We start from the raw sequence: 22,695 nt of genomic DNA, 5'->3' as shown, positions 1-22,695 counted from the left end.
TGTTCAGTAGCCTGAAACCTGCTGTTGAAGACGTTACATGGGAGGCCATGTGCCTTCCCTGCTGCAGGGTCCAGCCTTCCGTAATCTGCCCTGCTGGGATAATGGGAAGGCAGTGCTGGCAGTCACTGTGGGGCACAGCCTCCCCAGCTGGTTTTCATGGCCATGCTGGCTTCAGGTCTGCCACCCAGGGTTTGCTTTGCTGCTGCAGCAGCCGTGTCATACATCTCCAGCTGCCTCTTCCCTCTGTTTCCTTCAGGAGGCCGAGGGGCTCCATGTGTTGGGGTGGTTTGGAAATGACAGACCTGAAGCTGAAGGGGGCAGCTGGCGAGGGCATGCTCACAGCCTCCTGCTCATGAGTGGTGCAAAGCTTTTGTAGCACCTCTTTTTCTAGGTTCCTCGGGTGCTGTGTGGCACGAGCTGTTGTAATGAGCAGCTACAGCAGGATAGGGATGCACCAAGCTCACGTATACTGGATGCCTTACAGAAAGTGGGTGCTGAAGGCTGTGGTAATTTCTGTACTGTGACTGCCTTTGTGGGAGGCTGGGAGACATGCAACTGGGCTGCTGGACTGGAAGCTACACAAGTGAGCACCAAAGAGGCTGTTCCTCCCCATACATTGCTGATGACTGCTATAGTTACAGGAGCAAATTAGCAGTGAGCTCCTGAACATTTCAACACCAGCTTCCTGAGCACTCTGGTCACCATCCTGAACCTCTCTGCCCCCAGTTCCCTTACCAGTGCAGCTGCTGGCCACCCTACTGGGATGGCATGAGCGTCTGTCCCTCTGCAAATGAAAGGCCTCTGTAAGGCTGGGTGGAGGAGCAGAGAAGCAACTTCTTTCAGTCTAACTGCTTGCTTCAACCACTTGGTGTATCGTTAGGTGCCTAACAGGCAGACTTCCTCCCCATAGAGGAGAAATGATATATATGAGTTTCCCTCTTTCCCCCACCTACCCTTCTCTGGTTATGGTGCAGGCTCCTGTGGGGTGCCGCAGCTCTTCTTTCTGCTGTCTGCCTTCAGAGAGGTGGCGGTGTGCCACCAGCCATACCTGGGCCTCAAGGGCCACCATTGTTATAGCCAATAGATGACAAAACTGTGCAGATTATGGCCAGCATGCATGCTAAATGATGTGATTTCTGCACAATGCATCACGTGGATCTTCAGGGTCTGCTGGTATTGAGCTACTGGTGATGGAGAAGGGATGCCGAATTGAACGCAGTAAGATTCATGAGTAGTCCCAGTGGAGAAGGAGAGCAGAGGCTGTATCCTGCAAGAGAAACAGAGATTACATGCCAAAACCTTGTTTGTGGGCTCTTAATTCATCTGCAGGACTCTGGGCCAGCCTTTGGATCTGCAGCAGGCATGGCTGTGGGGTGGCACAGCGAGATGAGCCCTACTGAGGGCCCAGCCTGTTGCTTGGCATGGCTTCTGTGTCTCCTCCCTGCTGCTGGGGGAAGGTGGTGCCTCGTACTGCTGAAAAGATGAGACATTCTGGGAGAAAAGTTGTAGATGTTTGTCCTTGTGTTTTTCATCTTTGCCCTGCCCTCTCATCAAACTCCCCCATCTGCCGGGCACCTGCTGGCTCCAGCAGCAGCTTGTTGCCCTCAGAAGCTCAGCAAGGAGAGCAAAACCCAGGGAAGGCAGGAGTGCCCCCACCTCCCAGGGGTGCTTAGATCAAGGTGCCAAGACCTACTAGTGAGATATGTATCTGTGACCTTTCATTGCTCCTGTCAGGCACTTCACAGTCCTCAACGTGACACCGACTAAGTTGCAAAGCCGTGTCTCAGCAGGCGACAGCTGCTCCTGCTGTCTTTCTCACTCTTTCTGTCTGGTAACAGGATCTCCTTAAATACATCATTGCGTTTGCACTGTGACAAGCAAAGCTTGCAGAGTAAAGTCAAACAGCTTGATGTGAAGCTCAGGTTCAACTCCTAGATGGGGATTGTAGAGCTGTGTACACATCATCCCTTTTGCATTTTGCCCAGGAGCAATGGAGCAGCAATAAAAATATCCCTTAGGTAGCAATTCTCATGGCATTAGTCTCTAGCCTGGCTGGAAATGTCCTGATCTGCAATGTTTCTTGCCCAAGGTAATTTAGCTCATGATTGCATTGAGCTCTAGTCACCTCTGAGCTTTGCTCAGTAAGGGAGTGTTTGTGGAATCTCAAAGACTTCATTATCTTGGAGTTTGCTGGATTTTTATCTAAAGTTATGTGGGCTGGAAATCTTGCACATCCAGACACCTGAGATCACAAAATCAATTCTGCCGTCTATTAAATAGGTGTAATTCCTATCGACTGCAGTGAATGTTACAATTTTGCAGCGGAAGGTGGAATTGGATCCATATGTATTAGAGACAGAAAACCCATTGCTAACTTCCTCTTTTCCCAAGGTCAAGACTCTTCCCAGGTGCCTGTGACCAGCACTTCACCCAGTCTACAGAGGACTGGAGATGTCTGTGTTTCCTACCACACTGCTTTACCACTAAGAGCTGAAGTGTGGCAGGGTGTAAAGTAAAGCCTGCTGCCAATCTTTTCCTTTTTTGTGTGTGTGCGTATTTTTAAGTGTTATAGTCTGTGACATTTTAATTTCTGTGAAGACTCGGGGATTTTTTAATTAGATTATATTAAGCACTAAAAACGTACATTTCTCCTGGCAGACCTCCCCATTGCCCCAAGCTGCCTTCAGTCCCATCCTCTTCATCCTCTACCTCAGAAGAGGAAAGCAATGTTATTGTCAAAGCTGTGTGACTGCTACCAAACTGCAGGGACAGTGCTGCCCTCTCCATCCCCCCATGATCACTCTGGTAGAGGGCTTCTTCAAGCCCATGTTAGTGCAGCATTAACACTGGGTGTGACTTTTAATATATCCCACTACTTCTAAGCACTGACACTGGGTTGTCTGTACCGACACACCACGCTGAAGTGAATTATGGGGATTCATTTCAGCGGGATGGGATCAGCCCAAATGCTGCCCTTAACTATGATGAAAAGGTGAAACAGGCACTTGGCTAGGACCAGTAGGGATGATGAGGGCTATGCCCTTGGTGCCTGCTTTGTGCTGGTTGAAGCTCTCAAAGCTAGGCCTGGTGATGACTGCTGTGGGGCAAGCCCTCTCCCCAGGGAAACAGAAGTGGGCTTTGCTCCCCAGCTTCTTCTGTGCCTCTCCTGCCACATCTACAACAGGAACAGTCCTTGTGAGTGCTGAGCTTTGCCTCTGTTTCTGGGTAGGCTGGAGCAGAAGGGCAGCAGCCTTGTTTTATTCATTCACAGGTGTTTGCTAGGTTGGAGGTGGAACAGGGCCAGTCTGGCACTGCTGGCAGCTTCCTATGAGCGATGTTTTAGCCATGACCTGTTCCCCATCTGGGCTTCATGTGAGCTTCAGGCAGCTGTGTAGTGCTTCAGACCTGAGTGGGAGTCAGGCTGTCCTTTAAACAAACCAGATTTGGCTGAGCTGCCTCTCACAGCTTGTAAAATACCAAGGAAGCTTCAAAGCAACGGTGTGCCTGAGCTAATGAGATTGAAGGCATTTACTGCTTTGGTATTGCATGCTTTCCTGGTCTCTTCTCGCTGTGACAACAGGCCTGCCAGGAACAGTACTGACACATGCTTTGGAGATGAAGCGTTTTGGACAGAAAGACAAAGGCTTCAGCCTGCTCAATTCAAGCTGCCTGGTCCCATCCACTCTGCTGGCACCCTCAGGTTGAGACCTGGCAGTTACTGGGAGGGGAGACTTCAGCCGTATGCTCCCCTCTGGGCACGGACAAGGACTCGCTCTGCCTCCCTGATCCACCCAGCACCTGGGCACGAAGGAAGGACAGAAGTTTGTCCTAATACCTTTGAGCTGGTGAGCTAAGGAGCTGGGACAGAGCATTCCCGGGGCTTGGATGGGTTTGACCAAACCCTTTGCTACCAAGAGCTTCTGCTGGGACAGGAGGACCCAGAGCTGTGCAGCTGACCACCAGCCATAGAAAACCTCCTGTTCTTCCGTGGGTGCATTGTGAAAGGTCTTGAGATGGTAGGCATGAAATGTCCTGAAAAATGTTTGGCTGCTGTTGGACATTACTACATTTCTTGCGATTTTTCTAGGGACATTTTAAAAAATGTGAATTTCAAGGACTGAAAATTTGCAAACTCTAAAATTTGAAGTCACCTGTGTGATGTGAGACATTATGGACGTTGTGGTCTCTCTAACATAGTACTGCAATGTAGCTGACAGCCACGTTGGTGTAAACCCTGCACTTCTTTCTTTACCTAGGAGTTGCTTCTTGATGAGCAATGTAAGTGTGAATGAGATCGAATGCACACCTGCACCACTCTGCAAAGGCATGGAAAGATAAGTTGCTGATTGTTTGTGGTCATTAAAGAACAGAACCTCCCCCCCAAGCTCTGGCCAAATTCCAACTTAAGTAATTATATTCTGCTTCCCTAATTCCCTCTGAAGCTTCAAATCAGTTTAGATTGCTTTTCCTTTTCTAGCCCGAGCAATTAGGTAATGTTCCTGAGCCCTGTTAACAGGCTACGATCCACCTCAGAGGAAGATGTATGTTATTGCTTATAGGAGCAGCGCCCTTCCCCCACTTGCATACTTCTGAAGTCTTTTTGATGTGACAAACGATAATGAAATGTGAGATGAAGTGACTTTTCTCACAGCTGGGCTATCTGGCATTTCCCCCCTGCTGAGGGCAAGCTGCAGAAGGTGCCGAATTCTCTGCTCGTCCTGTGGCGCGTGCCAGCTGCCCTGGGTGGTTTTGGTGAGAGCAGCACGCTCTGCAGCAGTGCAGATGGGAGAGGGGTGTTGCTCGTGTTTCGGCAGTGGAAATGCCACTTGGAGTAACAGGCGGCAGAGGAGACAAAATAAAGACTGTGTTGTGAAGGGGAGCGTAGTGGGCATGAGATGGGGAATTATGAACAGCAATATGGGGAGGAGGAGGTGTTTGAGACAGTTCTTCCTAATGGCTCCACACTGCATATATGCATCCAATTTTCCATGTAGCACTTCCTAGCAGAGCAGCTGGTGATACTAATCCTTTGCCCTTATCGGTCCCGCGTAGCAAGGATTAGCAGAGCATCCTCCAACAAAGCACAACACCCTCCAACTCCCCCTCCCCGTAAAACTGAAGATGGAGAGGAGACATTTGGCTTGATCCTTTGCGCTAGGCAGAGAGAAGTAAGGGGATGTGACACTGCGATACGGTACCACACAGATCTTTGTTATCCCTTTTGAGTCTGAAATAAGTCGGTATAGAGGGAAGGTGCTTTTTCAGGATTCGAAAGTGAGTGCTGTGTGGGGCCTTTTTACATGAAGGATATTTGTTTAGCTTATCATGCCCCCACCCCACCCCACCCCAGGGACTGCTCGAGTGGCTGTTGTCTGCCTTGTGGTGGTGCAGTCAGCTTCCCAGCACCACGTGGAACCCTCTGCAGAGAGAGGATGTGTCTCTTCCCTGCTGTGGTGGTGTGTCAAGCCCAGCCAGGATTGTTGGTAATCACACCTATTACTGGAACACTTGATGTGAGCTCAGATTTCCTTGCTGTGTGCCTTCAAGTGGCAAACAAAAAGAAGACAAGCCTGCTACAAGACAGGTGCTTTGGGTGCTGTTTTTCCACACTGTCTTTAACTCCATTTCTGTGGGGACAACTTGGGATGCATGTCAGGGCAAGTTTATTGATGCAAAAATGAAAACAGCTGTGGAAATGCTTCTCTGGGGACATTTTAAAGCTTAATCAGGCTCAGCACTGTGGAGCAGGCTGGAGGGAAGACTTGAAGATGACCTGACAGGTACTGTGAGACTCCTGTCTGTAATGTGCATGGTTCCTGGAGCTCTTTCTGTAGCGCCTCTGAGTTTGCTGTTTGTCCATTTGCTTTTGGACAATGTATGCACACGTGCCAGGCAAAACTGGTAACACTTTTACTCTTTGCTGTTAACCAAAGAGAACTAGCACCATGAGAAGTCATGTGTAGATGCAGTAAGAGTGAAATCTGATTAACAGTTGTATAAGAAAAAAAAAAAAAAAGGAAAAAAAAAAAAAAAAGAAAAAAAATGCATGCCTTGGATATCCTGTTGATTTTTCAGTCTTTCAGCAAATTACTGTTGCAATCTGTGCACATAAATGTAGGATAGCCTGTGCCTCTATCACCTGGTACAAGCGGATATGAGGTGGGAACTCAGTCACATAAAGAATTTGGAGGACTTTTGTTTAATGCATGTACAGGAGGTAGATGGTACTGACTCTCTGTGCATCTGCTGTGATAGAGAAAAAGATGTTACTCAAGCAGCTAAAACAACTGCTAGATGTTTTCCTTCTCTGGTGGTAGTTGTTGTTCAAGAAGCCCTTCACAGGCCTCTCCATCTATGTTGCCTGTGGAAGTGGCTGCACTGCGAATCGCTCCTGCAGTTGCATTTCTGGGATTTAGCAGAAAGCTGGATAGGCTCCAGTGTTGCAGAATGTAAGTTGCTGTTTGGGGGCCTGTTGTTGTAGATGCTTTGTAATTATCACATTTGGTGCTTTCTAGCCCAGTTCGTGGGTAAGCTTTCTCTCCTTATCCCTCACTTCTTTGCTTAAGAGATAACAGCTGCTCATTCAGCTTTTAACTCCCCTACTCAGACCGTCTTTAAGTGAAGCATCATGCATCCTGTTATGATGGATACCATATTCTTCAACTTGCAGTGCACAGGCCCGTAACTATTTCCTAGAGAGTTGCAGACTTGATGGCTATTGGCCTGGGAGCTATTTGAGCTTTAGACCTTGAGATCATAGGGTCCTTATCTCATTCCCAGGAGGCAGTATGCTGTCTGGGCCTGAGCAGGAAAGGAAATGACAATTTTTGGCCTTCCGTATCTTTTAGTCATTGCTCTTAGTTTTATAACTTATGAGTTGCTTGAAGGCAGCAGCTAAGTGATTCCAACTTGGGCCAAAAGGCTATTGTGGTCAGCACTGGAAAAAGACAAAGCAGGAGCGTGCCTTCAAGAATTTACAGGAAAGGAAGAGGCATAGCTGAACCCATGGGAAATTGGGAGCACAAGCAACCAAGAGGCGATTTGGGCTGCTGTGAGAGGCAGTGGACTTAATCATCATACCGAAGGAATATAATGCTGTTGGTATTTATTCTACAGAGCCGTTGAGCTACTGGTTCTTGGATTGTAGGACTGGTAGCTACCTGTGAAATGGGGGACTTGAATCCTACACAGTCAAAGGAGCTCCTTCAGGCTTAGCTACTGGAGACCAGGGACTTGAGGTGTATGGGACTGGGGTCCTATGGTGGGTGGATTGTCAGCTTCCTCCCCGTCTGTCCCTACCTGGTTGTGGAGTCCTTCATATATGCACTTATTTATTCTCTGTCCATTCAATTCCCCATGTACCAATTGTTGTTTAAAAGGTTGAGGGGCTTAGAGCCATGCCGCTTCAGCCATGTTTGGTGTTACTACTTGCAGCGTGAGGCTTCTTAGGGTGCTTGAGAGCTCTAGTGACCCAAAATCAGCTCTAAGGTTAATGTACGGTTATTGCGAGGAGCAAGAAGACACTTGGCACTGTCTTGGTGACTGATGGTGTTGGTTTTAATTAATGGAGAGCAGGTTGTCCCCACAAGCGTCCAGCCCCACCTCCTAATCCTTCCTACCGGTATCAACTTAGATTTGTTTTTAATTACATTTTATTAAGTATTACACAGGACTGTAAAATGCACATCAGATTACTGAGGATATTAATCCTCTGCACTTCTGTAGCACATTCCAACCGATGACAGAGGATTGTTTTGCAAACATTAATTATGAAGCTTCATAACCCCCCTGTGAGGAAGGTAATAGCCACAATAATACTTAGCGCTTATGTTGTGCTTTGCATCTTCAAAATGTTGTATAAACAAGCTTTAAAAATACCCTACATGACAAGGTAGTATAATTAGTCAAATGACACATGGGGAGACAAAAGTGTACCAAGAAGAAAACATGCTTGCCCAAGGTCTGACATCAAGTTGGTTACTGACTAGCGCTCACTCTTCTCAGTTTCTGGGTTTCTCTCCTACTCTTTCTATCTTCCTTTGTGCTGTAGTTGAGCAGAGCAGTAAAGGATGAAGGCCACGAACTGAAGAACATTAGGTCCATCTAACCGAGCATAAAATACAGGATGCCACGTCTCCTGGGTGACGTTGGGGGAGTTTCACTGAATAACTTTGTGGTTAACAGAGTCCTGGAGAGCTATTTGCAATCAGTGCTCAATGGTGACTGGCGGTTTGGATCATTTCTGCTGTTGCAAGTGAAATCCCTCTGTGTTTAACCAGGAGCTCCCCAGACACTTGAGCTGGCTCCCTGCCCCTGTCTTTGGCAGGTAACAACAGGGAAAGCAGAACTGACAACTGAAATTCCCATTCCCCACATATTTCAGGATGCTTTTTGGCCTCTGCAAGAGGAACTCTTTTACCTCCTAAAACTCTTTTTTTTATTATTATTATTTTTTTTTATTTTAAATGGGAAGCCCATTGTTTAATTTTGTGTTAATTCCTCCAAAGGTGGGAGGCAACAGGCTGGGATGGTTGAGGACTTGAAGAAAGGAGGCTGGTTTGAGACCTCGTTCTCTTTGAGAGTTTGCTTTCCTCCCATCACCCTTGGAAGTCAGGGGACTACTTTATTCTTCATGAGGTGGGTTGCTCTGTGTTATTCCATTGGCAGCCAAAGGCCCAGGACTGCTTTAAATAAAACTAAAAATCTTAGTAGTGTCAAGAGAACATCTGATGAAGCTGAGGATAAGTCGTTTTAAAATATGCTGAGGTCTTAGCCCGCTGCGGCCTTGCCTAAGTAGGCCAAAGCCCTTTCTCTGGTAGAAAAGAGTTTGAGAACAAAAATCTTTAAAGAGCTTTCCTCTTCAGACACACTTCCTCTTGGAGGTTGGTGCCTGTCAGCATTTCAGTCTCTCAGAGCTTTATTTCCTTGGTGTCAAAGATCATCTTGCTTCCTTTGCAAGGCTGTCAGCTAGACCCTGGCTGCTTTGATATGGCTGCATTCGTCCCCGAATCCCCTGTTGTACAAGTGCTCAACAATGTTTGCACAAATGCATGATCTCGGGCAGAGAATTAATCTCTGTCCCTACCCCCCATGCAGCCAGCCAGCTGAGAAATTATTTTAAACACCATCCCATGTGCATTAGCGCTTCCCCAATTTCCTCTGCAAATCTCTGGTGTTTCAGATGATCTTTTGACTCTGCACAGATGCAGAGTAATAAATTCATAGCCCTGTATTGTGGAACTGCTGCTCCGAAGTTCATTGCTATCAGTCTCTCACCAGGGAACAGCCATGCCAACATCAGCCTGCCTTGCCTCTCCTTGCCTGTAATTGGTGCGCTTTTTTTGTTGTTGCTGGATTTTTTACCCTCTCAAACCTCTTTGCTAGTCCATTTTTCTTCTTTCTTTTGTTCTTATTTCCCTCAAAGAGATAAATCATTTGAGCTGGCACAGCTGAGTGTGTGCCAGGATGTGGCAATGCCAAAGGTACTTTCATTTTGTAGGGGCTGAGGAATGCTCCTGAGACCAACATCTGGCACTTGCTGTTGAGGAGAGGTGGCCCAAAGCTCATCTCCTTCACAGGAACTGCCTCGCAGTACTGTTTTTGGCAATCACAGGTACATCCAGAGTGCCCTGTCTGTACTGAGAACACCTGCCTGTGGAAAGGAGACTACAGAAGGCCAAAGCAGACAGCTAGGTGCTGAAGAGATTTGTGTTTTACTGTTTCTGACCACTTCTGGAGACCCTATCCATTTGTGGGGCATCTACTCCCCCATCACTTCCAAGTCCTCTGAGCACCGATAAGCAGCATAGCAGGCCGAGGAGTGCCTGCCTAGGAAAGGCAGTGTGGCCAGATGTACTGCACAGCTGGGGAGGAGTGGATGGATAATCTGTTAAAGGGAAACAGTGCAAACTGTTTGTTATGGTGTCAAGAATATTTCAGCTTGTGGCAGATGCAGAGTGGCAGAAAATGCTCCCTCTGTGCAGCGAGACAGACAGAGGGCGAGGAAGGGTTCCCCCATGTTCCACCAAAGCAGATAGCAGGGGATATCCCGAGTGTGACCAGGCTGTGAGACCCTCCTCTAGCACTTGTGTGCAAGGGGAGAATGAGGAGCAGTTCCTGCATCACAATTCCACCAGTTTAAAATCTGTCATAAAAGCATTGTGGGCTGGCTCTGCTACAGGCACCACTGCCCTCTCCTGTGTGCGTGGGGGGATGCTGGCTGTGCAGAGGGCTGTGTCGCACACCCTGGCCCTTATAGGCGGGGGGATGAGCCCCCTACCACAGTCCTAAGGTCACCAAGTGCCGTGGCAGGTGGGGTACACCCTTCCCTATGGTTTCCTGCCCCACAGACTCAGAGTGTTTTGTGGAAATGCAGGTAGCAGCTCTGCTGCTGAAGATGAGCTCAAGTTTGCCCGTTAACTAGGGATTCGATCTCTGTTTTGTGTGAAAAATGCTGCTTACCCTCTACAGAATTACAGTACTTAGTCCTTGCTGGGAGAATGAATTTGCTGAGCGTTTCCAAGTCAATCCATTAATTGGCCTGAATTAAGGTTGTATGTTTTTTCTTCCTTTTTTTTTTTTTTTTTTTTTTTTTTTTTTTTTTTTAAGTGTCCTCAGTAAGAAATTTAGTATTTGTCAGTCTTTCTATTTGTCTGGAACTAACTGAAAAATCTAAGAGCACAGGGTTTTCAAATGTGGCACGTAAATAAAATTCATTGAAGTCTCATGTCTGGGCTAAAATTGGAAGAAAATAGGTTGTAATTAAGCTAAGTTATTAACAGTTACTGTATTTAATTATTGTGACTGCGGTTCTGGTCTGGGTCAGGTGGGACATCATTATCCCAAACTCAAACAGATCCAGTTCTTAAAATGAGAGCTAATTAAGAGGGGAGATATGCACACTTAAAGCACCCCAAATAATACCAGCAGTTTGTGTTGTGATGCCATACACCAGCAACGTTGTGACTAAGATGTATTACTTCCATTGGCTGCAGATGAGACGAAACTGAGGTTTAAAGATATCATGTATTTTTCCTCTCATTCTCAACCCTTGGCATAACAAAGAGAGGAGAAATAAATGTGTGTTCCCTTCCCCTGCTACATCTGGAAATCTTTTTCTTTTTCCCTCCAGTATAATCTTACATGAATTTCCTGGGTTAGTTATTCTTGCCCCAAGGAATAATTGCTAGATTTCCGTGCTGTTTGTATCTCTTCATTTCACTGTATGTGCTTCTTTCATTTAACACAGTTTTAACCTGTCTGCGGGTCTTGCAATGACATATCTGAACGCATCTGCATCCATGTCCACACTGTGTTACCCAGAGTGCTGGCCTCCAGTAGCAATGCTTCTTACAAGGAAGAATTTTTCTCCTACCTTCTGCCCCTCCTTCCCTTTCCCCTCTGTCTTTATCAGCAGAAGGCAGAGAAAACAAAGAACTGACAAAGATAAATTTGTTCTATGAATCAAAGCCTCTGGAAAAGCTGCTATGGATTAGTTACCTTCTTAGCGAGAGTGGGAAATTTGTATGAAATTTCCCCTAAACTGATCTTTCCCATCCTTAGAAAAATGCCAAAGAACTTGGACAACAGTGTTTTAAATGGCATCTATCTAGTGCTCCTTTGTTGCCTATTTTGCTACAGCTAATTAAAAGAGAAAAGCTTTTTAATATTTAAGCACCATTAACTCGGCTGAATTATTAAATGTCAATTTGCATCATGTGCATAAAAGGATCAATAAACAAAGAGAATAAAACAATGGAGGTGGCTGGGGTTAGAGAGATGTCAGCTCCTCTTATCGGAACCAGGGGGAATTGCTGGCTTCTGTGCCAGGTTGTGGTTGCTAATTATTGGTACTCAAGAGGGAAAGAACCAGGGACTTTCTAGGACTCTTCACACCAAAGGCACCATAGGGATGCAGAGGATGCTGTCAAGATAAAATGTTACTTGGCTTGATTTCCAGGGGTGTCATGCAGCCCCAGTTGCCTCAGCTTTGCTGACAATTTGCTGGCATTTCCTCCCTGTGCTTGCTTTCTTCTTTTGGGGTGGAGTTGAGCCGTTGTATTTACTTTTTCCTCCCTAGATCATTTTGCTTGCTGGCGGTAGTCTTTGGACTTGAGTTTCCAGTGGTGGTGAAAAGGGATATGGGAGAAAATCCAGTGGAAATCAGTTTTTCTCAAATAAACTTTGAGTTGTGCAAGAGGTTTCCTTCCTCCTCTCCCTGTGACTGTGGATTTAGTGCTGGATTAGGCAGTCACGGAGGCTAAAGATTGGCCTTGGCATTACAAGGTGCCAAACTGGAATTAGGTATTGGACTGGATGCCAAGTCCTGGCTGTGTCCTGGGTCCCCAGCATCTCTGCCAGGGCTGAGCTGGGGTCTGTGCTGCCATTGCCTGTCCCCCACAAGGTGACTTTTGTGCTGGTGGGCTGGGGAGCCCATGGGCAGGTACCTCTGGGCTCAGAGCTTCAAAGAGAGAGGCCCTTGCTGCCCGCCACTTTTCAGTAGCAAAACTGGACTTTTAGATACTTGAATTAAGAGTGGCATTTGTACTTCCAGCTTTTTCTAGCTACAGCAAGAACAAAAGGGGCTTTCAGTGAAATTTTATTTCAGTCTCTCTCCTGCTGCTCTTATCACCCTCTCGCTCCTGCGGTGATTTCCCCCCCCGCCCCTGCTCTGTTCCTCAGCTGAAATAACCTTTCCCTTGCTGTGGAGGCTGGGTGTACTAGCGGGTAAACATAGCCATTTGTTGAATCTTTCCTCTGCTGTATGGAGCAAATGTTTGTGCTGTCATCACGCTGTGATTGCCCTCATGTCCCCAGCTCCCTCTGAGCCGGCTAGATTGGGCCCTCGAAGCAGCTCAGCTGTGACAGGTGAGGATTTAGCATAGATTCAGTGCCTGAGTATTTACCCAGCTCCTCAGATGGGCTTTGTGGTCTGTGCCAAGCTCTGTGCCTCTGCACAAGTTCTTGTGGCAGAGGTGGAGCTGGTTTGGTCATGTGGATGGTAAAGTCTGTAGGACTGTCTGTAGGATTGTAGGCACAGCCCCAAGCACCTTGCCCTGCTGCACACACCTGCTGGGGCCAGCTGCCCTGTGTGTGCAACATCCCTTGGGGCTCTCCTCATAGGGAGAAGTCCCCTCCTTGGACAGCTCTGCTCTGCCTGCCCGTCTGATACTCACCAGACCTCAGGTTCTAGTTAGTGTACCCTGATTACACAGGGCTTCACTTTTTGTTCTGTCTTGTCTATTGTTCTTGAATCAGTCTCTGTTTTCCTGTGTTTTCAGAAGTGGGTTATCACATGCGTGCAACTTCAGTGGAGCCTTCATTTTTCACCAGCTAAGAATGTAGCATCCTTTGTGTGTCCTGCCAGCCAGGGAACTGGGTTTGAAACCACTCCCTTCCTCTGCCTCTCCCTATTTTTCTGATTCAGGAGTCACAGCTGTTGCCTGATGTTTACTTTTTTTTTTCCTTTTTGATATGAAAAGGAGCCTGTAGTTATTCATTGATTAGAGTTCATGCACCTTTGCCACTAATCTAGTTGACAGATGATTAGCAAATTGACATATTTTCTCCCTTTTGAAGGGATGACGAGTCTTTGTTGTGCTCTCCTTTCATCTCCTGTGTTAAATGGTGAAGCAATAAAACAACAGCTGAGTTTCAAACTACGTTGGTTTATAGATCTGTGCATGAACCTCTGTTGAAAAGTCACTGTTGTACCAAAGTGATTTAACATAAGAAGGAAAAGGATATGGAGCAAGCAGTATCAATGATGACTTTGGGAATGAGCAGACCCTGAGTTCAGGGAAAGGAGGAGAATAGCAAAACCCTTGGGACCGTTTGAGCAAAGCCCATTTGCTTGCAACAGTTATTAACTGCAGATCCTGGGCACCTGTTGGGCCATGCTGAGAAGCTGCAGCATCTCTGTGGAAGGCAGCTTTCATGGCTGAGTGGGGATGTGAAGCTTCAGAGGATCTTCATGTTGGGAAAGAGGAGGGAGAATAGAGAGCAGAAAGTGAGCTGTGTGAAGAACAGCTCCTGGCCATCAGAGACGACCTCAGCTCTCCTGCTGGCCGGGTGCTCAGAAACTACCCAGAGCATGGAGTTATCTGGGTGAGAGTGTGCTGGAAGCTGAGGGCATGAGGGCTGCTTGTGAAAGGCTGGAGGGTTGGTGGGTTTTCTGCAAGCCTGCATCTGTCTGTGCCCCTTTGGAGGGTGGTGGGACAATGGAACAGCTGGGGACCCGCTCAGGGCACGGGAGACCTTTTTGGAGTTTCCATTGGCTCCCATTTTCAAGGGATCAACCTGCTGCTGGTCTGCCCTCAAGAGCATTCCTGCAGCTTACAGGCAGAATAAGGAAACGTCAGTGCTGTGTCCAGCTGAATTTCTCTTCTTGCAGCCCTATTTTTTATTTTTTCTGACTGGACTGTTTAATTTCTAGGTGTTTTACCAGCTGGCAAACAGATCAGCCTGTCTGTGGGCCCTAGAAGACAGGGTGCTTGATTTCTCCTCCAAGCTGCTTGTTTCATTTTTTTTGTTTGTTTGTTTTTGTTTTGTTTTGTTTTCCCCACTAAAACGCTTAAGAACATCAAGTAGCAGCCAGACAAAAATTGGCTTTTTAAGTGCAATGCTTTGAACACTCAGCCTGGCTGGATCACCTCTCCTGAGTGTGGCTCTGTGGCTCATTGGGTTTTGCAGCAAGATTTAGAGATACAGCACAGGCTTTGAAGCTGGTACAGTAAGAAGTGGGCTGGGAAAGATTGTCTCTTTTATGGTCATCGTGAGACACACTTGTTTTTTCATTTCCTAACCAAAGCTGGATACTCCCAGGACAGTATAACTCAGGTGCAGGCTCTGACTGCCACTGCATCTAGAACCCCAAATGGTTTGAAGGCAACCTACCTTGTGTTAAGTCATCTGTACAAATTCCCCTCAGACATGAGTTAGGCAGTGATGCAGAGTTCATGCCACAGCAGAGTTGTGTATATAACATCTATCACTTGATACCTATCCAACAAAACGTTTCTGATTGATTTTGCTCTGCAGCGTGATGCTCTGCAGTTGGGTGGACCCGTGTAAGCAAGTTTCTTGAACACTGTGGAAAACTGATGAGCTGCTGCAGGCACTGGAGTTGGGGCTGGGGGAGTTAGTGATGATCTGGTTGCTCTGATACTTCAGTAAAGCACACAATACCCTCTTCAGTTTTAAATCGAATGAAGATCTCAGAAGCAGCTGTTGCAGTCACTGGGGGGTGTACCTGCTATTCATGACATCTCACGTGATTTTGTTGCTGGCATTTTTCTAAAAGAAACCAAATTATAGAGATGCTTCAAGGAAGTGACATTGATTAAGCTAAAAGTTATTTTAAGACCATGCAAATCATCTGGCTGAGCTTTGCAAAAGGGAACTCTGTTTCTGGATATGCAATCAGCCAGAGATGTAAAGAGATAGTTTTGGCCAAGTTTCATGCTCTGTGACTGTTTTCCTCATCTCTGTGATTTCTGTGTGCTTTCCATCAAAAAGAAATGATATTCTTCATTTTTTTTTGCTCAAGAGTGCTGTGAAGTGTTGTATAGGGTTAGGCGTGGTCACTTTGCATATCTCAGGAGTGGCTGTGCTTCTGTTGTGGATGGATTGATGCTTGTATTTTAATCATGATGAAGAGTCAGGCATTTTGCTGCTGAAATATATATTCTCTGCTGCAAATTTAGGCCAGGAGTTCAGCAAGCAGACCTTTTTTAGGTGTACGTGGTTTGGACTGCAGCACTGGTACACGGGGATCAAGAGAGTCTCAGTGGTGATCCGTCTTGCTTGGAGCTGTAATCCTCAGGGTCAGCACGTCAGGAGGGCTTCCTGGAGGCTTTTGCTTTAGGGCAGCCTTTTGGTACGGCAGAGTCACCCAGGCAGCACACCATGTTGGAAGAGTCAACAGGAGGAGCTTCAGGAGAGAAGCCCTAGGTTCACAGGAGGCTCTGTGCGGAAAGCTGTGCTGGAGAGGGGAAGAAAGGCTCAGAGCAAGGAGCAGGAGGAAACCTGGGAACACGGACGTGTTTTGCTCCTTGCAAAAGCTCCCTCCCTGGGAGCTTCTGTGTCGCCAGCTTTGCTGTGGGAGTAGCCCTAGGTAGGCTAGGCTGTGCTGGGCACCTCCAGCTGGGAGAGGGTCTGGAGGGGGATGAGGTGCAGAGGGGGTCCCCAAGCAGCCAGGGAGCATGTTCAGCTGGTGGTGGTGGTGGCACGGGCACCCCAGGGCAGGCTGCTCAAAGACATCAGGTGTTTGAGCTCCTTTACACCCGTCTGCTGCCATCTCCTCTCCCTCTGCCAACGTGCTGGTCTTAACTGCCAGTAGGTATGGGCAGTCTTTCTTTAGCCATTAATACACTATTGATCTGCAGCCCTCCTGACAGTGTTAATGGACACTGATTGTGTATTATTATTTCCATAATCAGCCTCAAGCTGGAGTGAGTTTTCTTTTTCAAATGGCCCATCAATATCCTGCCCAGCATTGTGGGCTGGAGCTGGCCTGGTTAATTTGTTTAGCTGAAATTTTCGGCAGGGCCTGTGGTCTTCATCCACTGTGGAGCAATCAATGAGACCAGCTGAATAGTGACAGACCACACAACGAGGCAGCTGCCATCCCTTCCCAGGGCAGGCGTAAGCAGGATGTTTTTTTCTGACTGTCAGGACATGGCCTCTGCAGACCCTTCCCCTCCTACTAGACCTTCCTCGCTCCTGCTGAGTGTTGCCAGTGTCTCTTCCCTTTATTTGTGCCCTGCTTCTCTTTGTGCCCTGCTAAGGGGACACGACCTCTTTCTCAAAGGTCTTCATGTTTGTGTCCGCCTCCTCTTCAAGCAGAGTGTTGCACATTGTATGAACAAGATGGATAAAAAGCTAAAGCGGTGACTTCAAAGCCTGAGATGCTCCCTGGGTGTTTTGCACTGCAGCATCTGAAACAAACAGTGCCATAGGGCAGTGCCACCCATGGGCAGGCTGCTACTGAGAGCGGCCATGCAGCAACAAAAGTCACATACAGATGTCACTGATTAAGTTCTTATTCAAGCACATACTTCCAGAAGAGCCTGATGTTAAAATTACACCAGGCATGCAAGAGGGCACCATGTGGCAGAGCTCAGCCACAGCTTCCCTTTCTGCACCAAGCAGGAGGGCAGCACTGGGGGAGGTTGCTGTGTCCAGGGGTGCATGACCATGGGACCTAGGCCAGCAGCTTTGGAGATTAATGCTCTTCATCATTGTATGCAGGACACGTGCAGGTGGTAAATGTGGCAGTGTAGTTGATACAGTGCTATAAAAGGGATGAGTGGTTGTCCTGATGGCTGCTGACGGTGACTGCAGGAGTGTGTGCAGGGGGACCAGGCACACCAGCCAGCCCCTCTGGTGTGCCTGGAGGGCTGTGTGCTGCTGCGTGTTCAGAGCTCTTCTTCTGAGTTGCAGACTGATGGGCTGGAGACAGATATATCTGGAACAGATAATAAACTGTTAGAGCCCTAAGGATGCTGTTCCCTGCTTGTCTATCTCTGCTCCCCATCTCCTGCCCCCATCTCGCTCTGTCCTCCTTGAGCTATGGATTTTCACTTGGCTCCTGGCAATGCAGGATCCATCTCCCACCACCCTCTCTGTGAAGGAGTTCTCATCACTGTCATCATACAGATGGGATCTCGGGTTCAAAAAGATGAAGTGGCTAGATGTGTGAACCAAATGCATATTACTCAGTCCTCTCTCAAAAAAAAAAAAAAAAAAAAAATCTCTCTCCTTTTCTGCCTCTTAATGATATTAGCAACCTCTAAGCACCAGGAGTGTCATAAACTTTCCAGATTATGGTAATAATAACATCGTATAGTACATTGCATTGGGAATAAAATTATTTTACCCTTTCCAATTTCCTTTTGTTTTAATGTGTAAATATATCAAGTGGAAAGCATAGTAGGAAATCTCCATGCAGATGCTGAATGTACTGCAAGTCAGCCCTTTCCAGAGGAAGGGCTTAATGGAGCAGTTTCAAAGCCTGAATTTTGCATGGCAAAGTGTCTGGCTCTAAAAAGTTGGTTGGCTCAGTTTTGCTGCTGTGCGTTGCACTGGGAGCCTTCCATAAATTGATCTCTCACCTGGAAGTGGAATGGAAGTGATGATGCATCTATCCATGGAAATTATGGGAAAAAGGGCAGGGAACAACGTGGCCCTTCTTACTCCCCAGAAGTCTCCAGGGTTCAGTCTTGTCCATCTGCTTTGGGGTTTGCCAGCCTGAGGAGATTGGTTCTGCTCCACAGAGCTTAGCAGGGCAGGCTATATCTGTGCAAGGCTCACTCCTTGTGGAGCACCACTGAGAATGGATGAGATTACTGCTTCATCTCCAGCACCTGGCCTCATTCTCCAGCCTTTCTTTTTCCTCCCAAGGGCTTTCTGTGAAACAGGTGACTCTGACAGGCATGGTCCTGCCATCCTGTTGTCCTGGCAATGCGCAAATTGTCTGCATCCTGAAATCCTTCAGGAGACCTAGGATGATGTCAAACAATAATGTATTCTTTCTGTTCAAACACATTAAAAGTGCAATTAATCCTCACGATCTCTCTGCCCGTTCATAACGTGGAATGAGGTGACTTTCCCAGCCTCTGCATGCTGTGGCAGGCTGAGCTTAGAACCGAAGCCTTCCAGAGTCTCATCCTGTGATTTAACGCAATCCCTCAGGAGCTGGGTTGGTCCCTTGCTCAGCCCCCACACTTCCACCAATGTCGGTTTTCTCAGCCTCCTATTCCATCTCCCTGAATGCTTTTCTCTCCAAGACAACCCCAGGCTTTCTGGGCTCACTTTTGAGACATTTAGATTCATATGAGGTTTAAAACACATCAGAACAATTGTTGGTCTTGCTGGGGACCTGATGCTGTGAATGCAAGAGAGATGTTACAGCTTGAACGGAGGGGATTCACTTAAAGTGATGTCCCTTTCCACTAAATATAGCTGAAGGTATTACTGACAGTAACACAGGCAAGTTAAGGCACCTACAAACAAAGCTTGAACATACAGTCTTGCTTCTGAGCTTCATGACAGCCCAGTGGGCCTACGGGGGATTTGGGAGAGAAGAACAAAACTGTGATGCAGGGCCTATTTCTAACATCGTCGTTTTGCTAGTGCCATATAATGCTTTGTACTGCAGAATAAAGATTACTTTAAATAATATTTCTATCAAACTCAGGCAACAATGATGGTGGCAAAGTATTTTGGCACCCAAGTAGTTAGACAAAAGCTTTCTTGTCCCATACCACTGTACTTAATGGCATTGCTGTAGAAATTCCCCATGTATTAATGCCTTTAGGCAGGTGGCAGACGAGGGTTACAGAAGACAGGTGAATGTATGGCAGCAGGATGGCCAAAGGCAGAAGCACACAAGTTGAAAGAGTTAAGGCTAGAGAAATTGTGCACTATATGGGGTACGGCAGAGCAACTCAAGGAAACATTTAAATGAGAGCTAGAGCTGCAGATAAATATTCTAATTCTCCATGGGGTGGCTGGCAATTAGTTTTTGCAGCAAGGTTGCATTTGCAAAGGGAGAACAGAGCCACCAGCCGGCAAATGCAGCCCAGAGAAAGTGTAGAGAGATTTCAAGAGCTTTGCTGCTGCAGGGTGTCAGGATCCCACTGAAAAAAATAGGTAGCACAGGTCACAGGGAGAATATGCTCCAGGATAGGAAGGGACAGGTTGTCTCCTTTAATTGTAGAGCAGGGAGTCTTCAACATCACAGACTGGGTCATGGCATTGTGAACAATTCTCTGTGGTGCATGTGTGTGATGGCATGTCTGCAGAGGACTGATCTGAGGGCTGAAGCAGCATGATAAGACTGTCTTTTGGATTAAGGTGTATTGGCAAAGGTTACATGTTCATCTGAATAGCTCCTCTGCCATTGTTCACTTGACAAGCAATCATGATGTCTTTTCCTGATAAGTCACTGCATTACTTAATAAGTGTATACATATGCACATGTATACCTGTGCATATACAGATTTCTGATTTCTTCTTTCTTCTGTTTTAACAAGGATCTTCTGCCATTGAGGCAGGGAAGGTCACTCACCTGCTAAGTGGTTTCAGTATTGCATGGTGTCCAAGTGACGGTAGGCATGTTCCTATGAGCCCTGAAGATGGGAAAAGCTGAGGGATTTGTCTATGTTTGTGCCATCATATTATTCAAATAAATGGTTTGCTTCACTTAGTCATGGCTAGGGTAGCAAAAGAGCAAAAGGCCAAAATAATTTTGCCAACGAAGTGGCACTAAGCTGAAAGGAAGAGGTGCAAAAAGGAGTAACTTGTTCTCTGAGCAGTGCTGCTGCCAGCGTGCTAAGTGGCCATGGCAGGCTGGAAAATCCTAGCAGTGAGAGCAGCATGCTCCCCACTAGCCCTGAGGCTGTTCTTGTGTCCCTGCTGCTCAGGGAGCAGTGCAATGCAGTGACACCCGTTTGTAGAGGCCGACCTCAAAGGCGGATCTTCTCTGCTGCCCAAGCCCAGCCTGCCCTTGGTTTGTGCTGCTGGTGGATGAAACCAGCATAAATTTGAGCACTTCCATTTCCCAGCTGGGTGGGTTTAAAGCATTTTGGTCATGCCTGTGGCAGAGCAAAAATATGCTTTCAAAAAAAAAAACCAAAAAAGTAGTCTTGAAGTTCAGCTAACCTTTTTGAAAAAGTGGGTGCTCAGTTCAGCTTTAACAGGCTGTGGAAAAAGCAGTGCTTGTTTCAGAAGGCTCATGAAGGCTCTTTGCTTTAAAGCCTTTGACGCCTCCTCAGTGGCTGGTTCGTTTGCATTGTATTTCACTAATGGGAACTAGAGCTGCAGCTCTGGAGTCACCTGGAAGCATTGTAGCACGACGGGGAAGTGCATCCCAGGGGGACTGTCACTGAGGTACTGGTTCTTAGACACATTTGTGGGTTTCTCTGTTCCTTGAAGTGTGACTGGAGTTTTCCCCTCGAACAAGCACGGGTGTCCCATCGGGCTGTGCAGTCACCTTCAATACATCTCAGCCGCTTTGGTGATCACACAGGCGCTTTCAGAGTAGGGAGCCAAGGCCTGCTCGTGCAGGCCTCCAGAGCTGTTTTATTTAATCCTCTTCTCCTACAGCTTCTCTCTTCCTGCTGCTAGTCAGGGCTGCAGTGGGACATAGGTGCTGTTTGTTATGCTCCCCTGCATGGTAAATCACAGCTGCCAGGCCTGTTTTAGACATAGAGCAGATGTGATTTGGCCAGGTCCCTGCTTTAACCGCTTGCGTATGCTTGTTTCTGGGTGAGGTGAGAGCAGGAAGGCATTGGTCCTCAAGCCTGTGCAGGACGCTCTGCAGGTCTTAGGAAAGCTCCACATGCGTTCAGTGCCTAGAGCTGCTAATCCCAACAGCACCAAAAGATTTAAACTAAGAGTTGATACCAGCCCCTCAGGAGACGGGGAAGAGCTCTCAGTGCTCCATTTCCTGAGACATTTGTGTCTCATGCACAGCACTGTCTGACTCTTCCCCTCTGTGGTTCAAAGAGGTGGCTCCTCCACCCTGCTGTGGGAACAGCCACCATGGGTGGTGGAGTCAAGGGCCTGGGGTGCTGCTTGTTTCCCTCTTTACCTCTTCTTTCCTCCCCACAGCTCCTGCTCAGGCCCAAATCATCCATGCTGGGCAGGCATGCGTGGTGAAGGAGGACAACATCAGCGAGCGTGTTTACACGATTCGGGAGGGGGACACGCTGGTCCTGCAGTGTCTGGTCACAGGACACCCCCGGCCACAGGTGAGCTTTCAGCCTGGCCTGTCAGCAGGGTGCCCAGCTTCATCTTACGTGTTGGAGTCAAGTAGGGTTGCCCTATAACACAAGTACTGTTTAAAGTATAAAGAAGCCAGCCTTGCTTTCAAGAAATATGTCCAAAGAATTTTGCAGGAGCCTAGCCAGAACTTCTAGTGGTCTTCAGTATGTGAAGGACCAGAGCATGGGTCTGCCTGCTCCAGGACAGAGCATTGCAGGAGTGGCAGCTGGTGTGTCCTGGGAGGCTGGATGTGACAGAATACACTCAAGGGAGCCAAGTATGATATGTGCACCTTCTTGCCCCACTTCCCCAATCCTGACAGTCCAAGACATAATGAGAAGCCACACATCTGCGTACATCAATCAACCCCTCCATGGACTTTCTTGTGAAGAGATGCCTGGCTAGAGGAGTTGACAAAGGAGAGGGAGAGAGACTCAGCCAGCAGGATTTAAAATGGCTTATCCATCAAAGCATATCCTAGAAACATTAAAAAAAAAAAAAAAATCTAAACCAGGTTAGCAAGAATGATCAGGCTAAGCTTGTGGCAGTGATGGCTGGATGATAACTGTGGACATCAGAAAGGAGGAAGATGGTAGGGCTGGCCCTGCCTAAGGATGTTGAACATGTGGGAAGGTGCTGGCAGGGTGTGGGGATTTGAGCCTGAGTAGTCAGAGAGATTTCTGGAGCAGAGCCTGATGCAGACAGCATGCTAGTGGGCAACACTGCAGCTTGTCATTGCCCAGACACACAAGGGAGACACTGGAGTGTAGAACCAGGCGTGACCAGGGAGGCTGGGACCTGTGTACATAAAATATGGCACGTGTCCTATTTCTGCCCTCCCTCCTCATGGGTAGATTTCTTCCACAGTTAAGCTCTTTTCCTAACCTTTGTTTAATCTTTTCTTTTCCCTTCTATCAGCCAGTCATT

At 47.4% G+C, this 22,695-nt stretch overlaps 1 protein-coding gene across 1 annotated transcript in view; it reads left to right on the top strand.

Moving 5' to 3' along the window:
- The window catches only part of MDGA1 (MAM domain containing glycosylphosphatidylinositol anchor 1), a gene marked incomplete at its 5' end in the record, with an annotated part of 132,499 nt that overhangs the window by 24,553 nt on the left and 85,251 nt on the right, over nt 1-22,695 (top strand). Inside the window, one exon of the mRNA XM_082755484.1 lies at nt 21,616-21,755. Coding sequence (XP_082611610.1) covers nt 21,616-21,755 — 140 coding nt within the window. The remainder of the gene's footprint in view (nt 1-21,615; nt 21,756-22,695) is intronic.

Source organism: Aythya marila (assembly GCF_965140915.1).
Source record: "Aythya marila genome assembly, chromosome: 3".
NCBI lineage: Eukaryota > Metazoa > Chordata > Aves > Anseriformes > Anatidae > Aythya > Aythya marila.
This window is presented reverse-complemented; position numbering and strand designations above follow the sequence as displayed.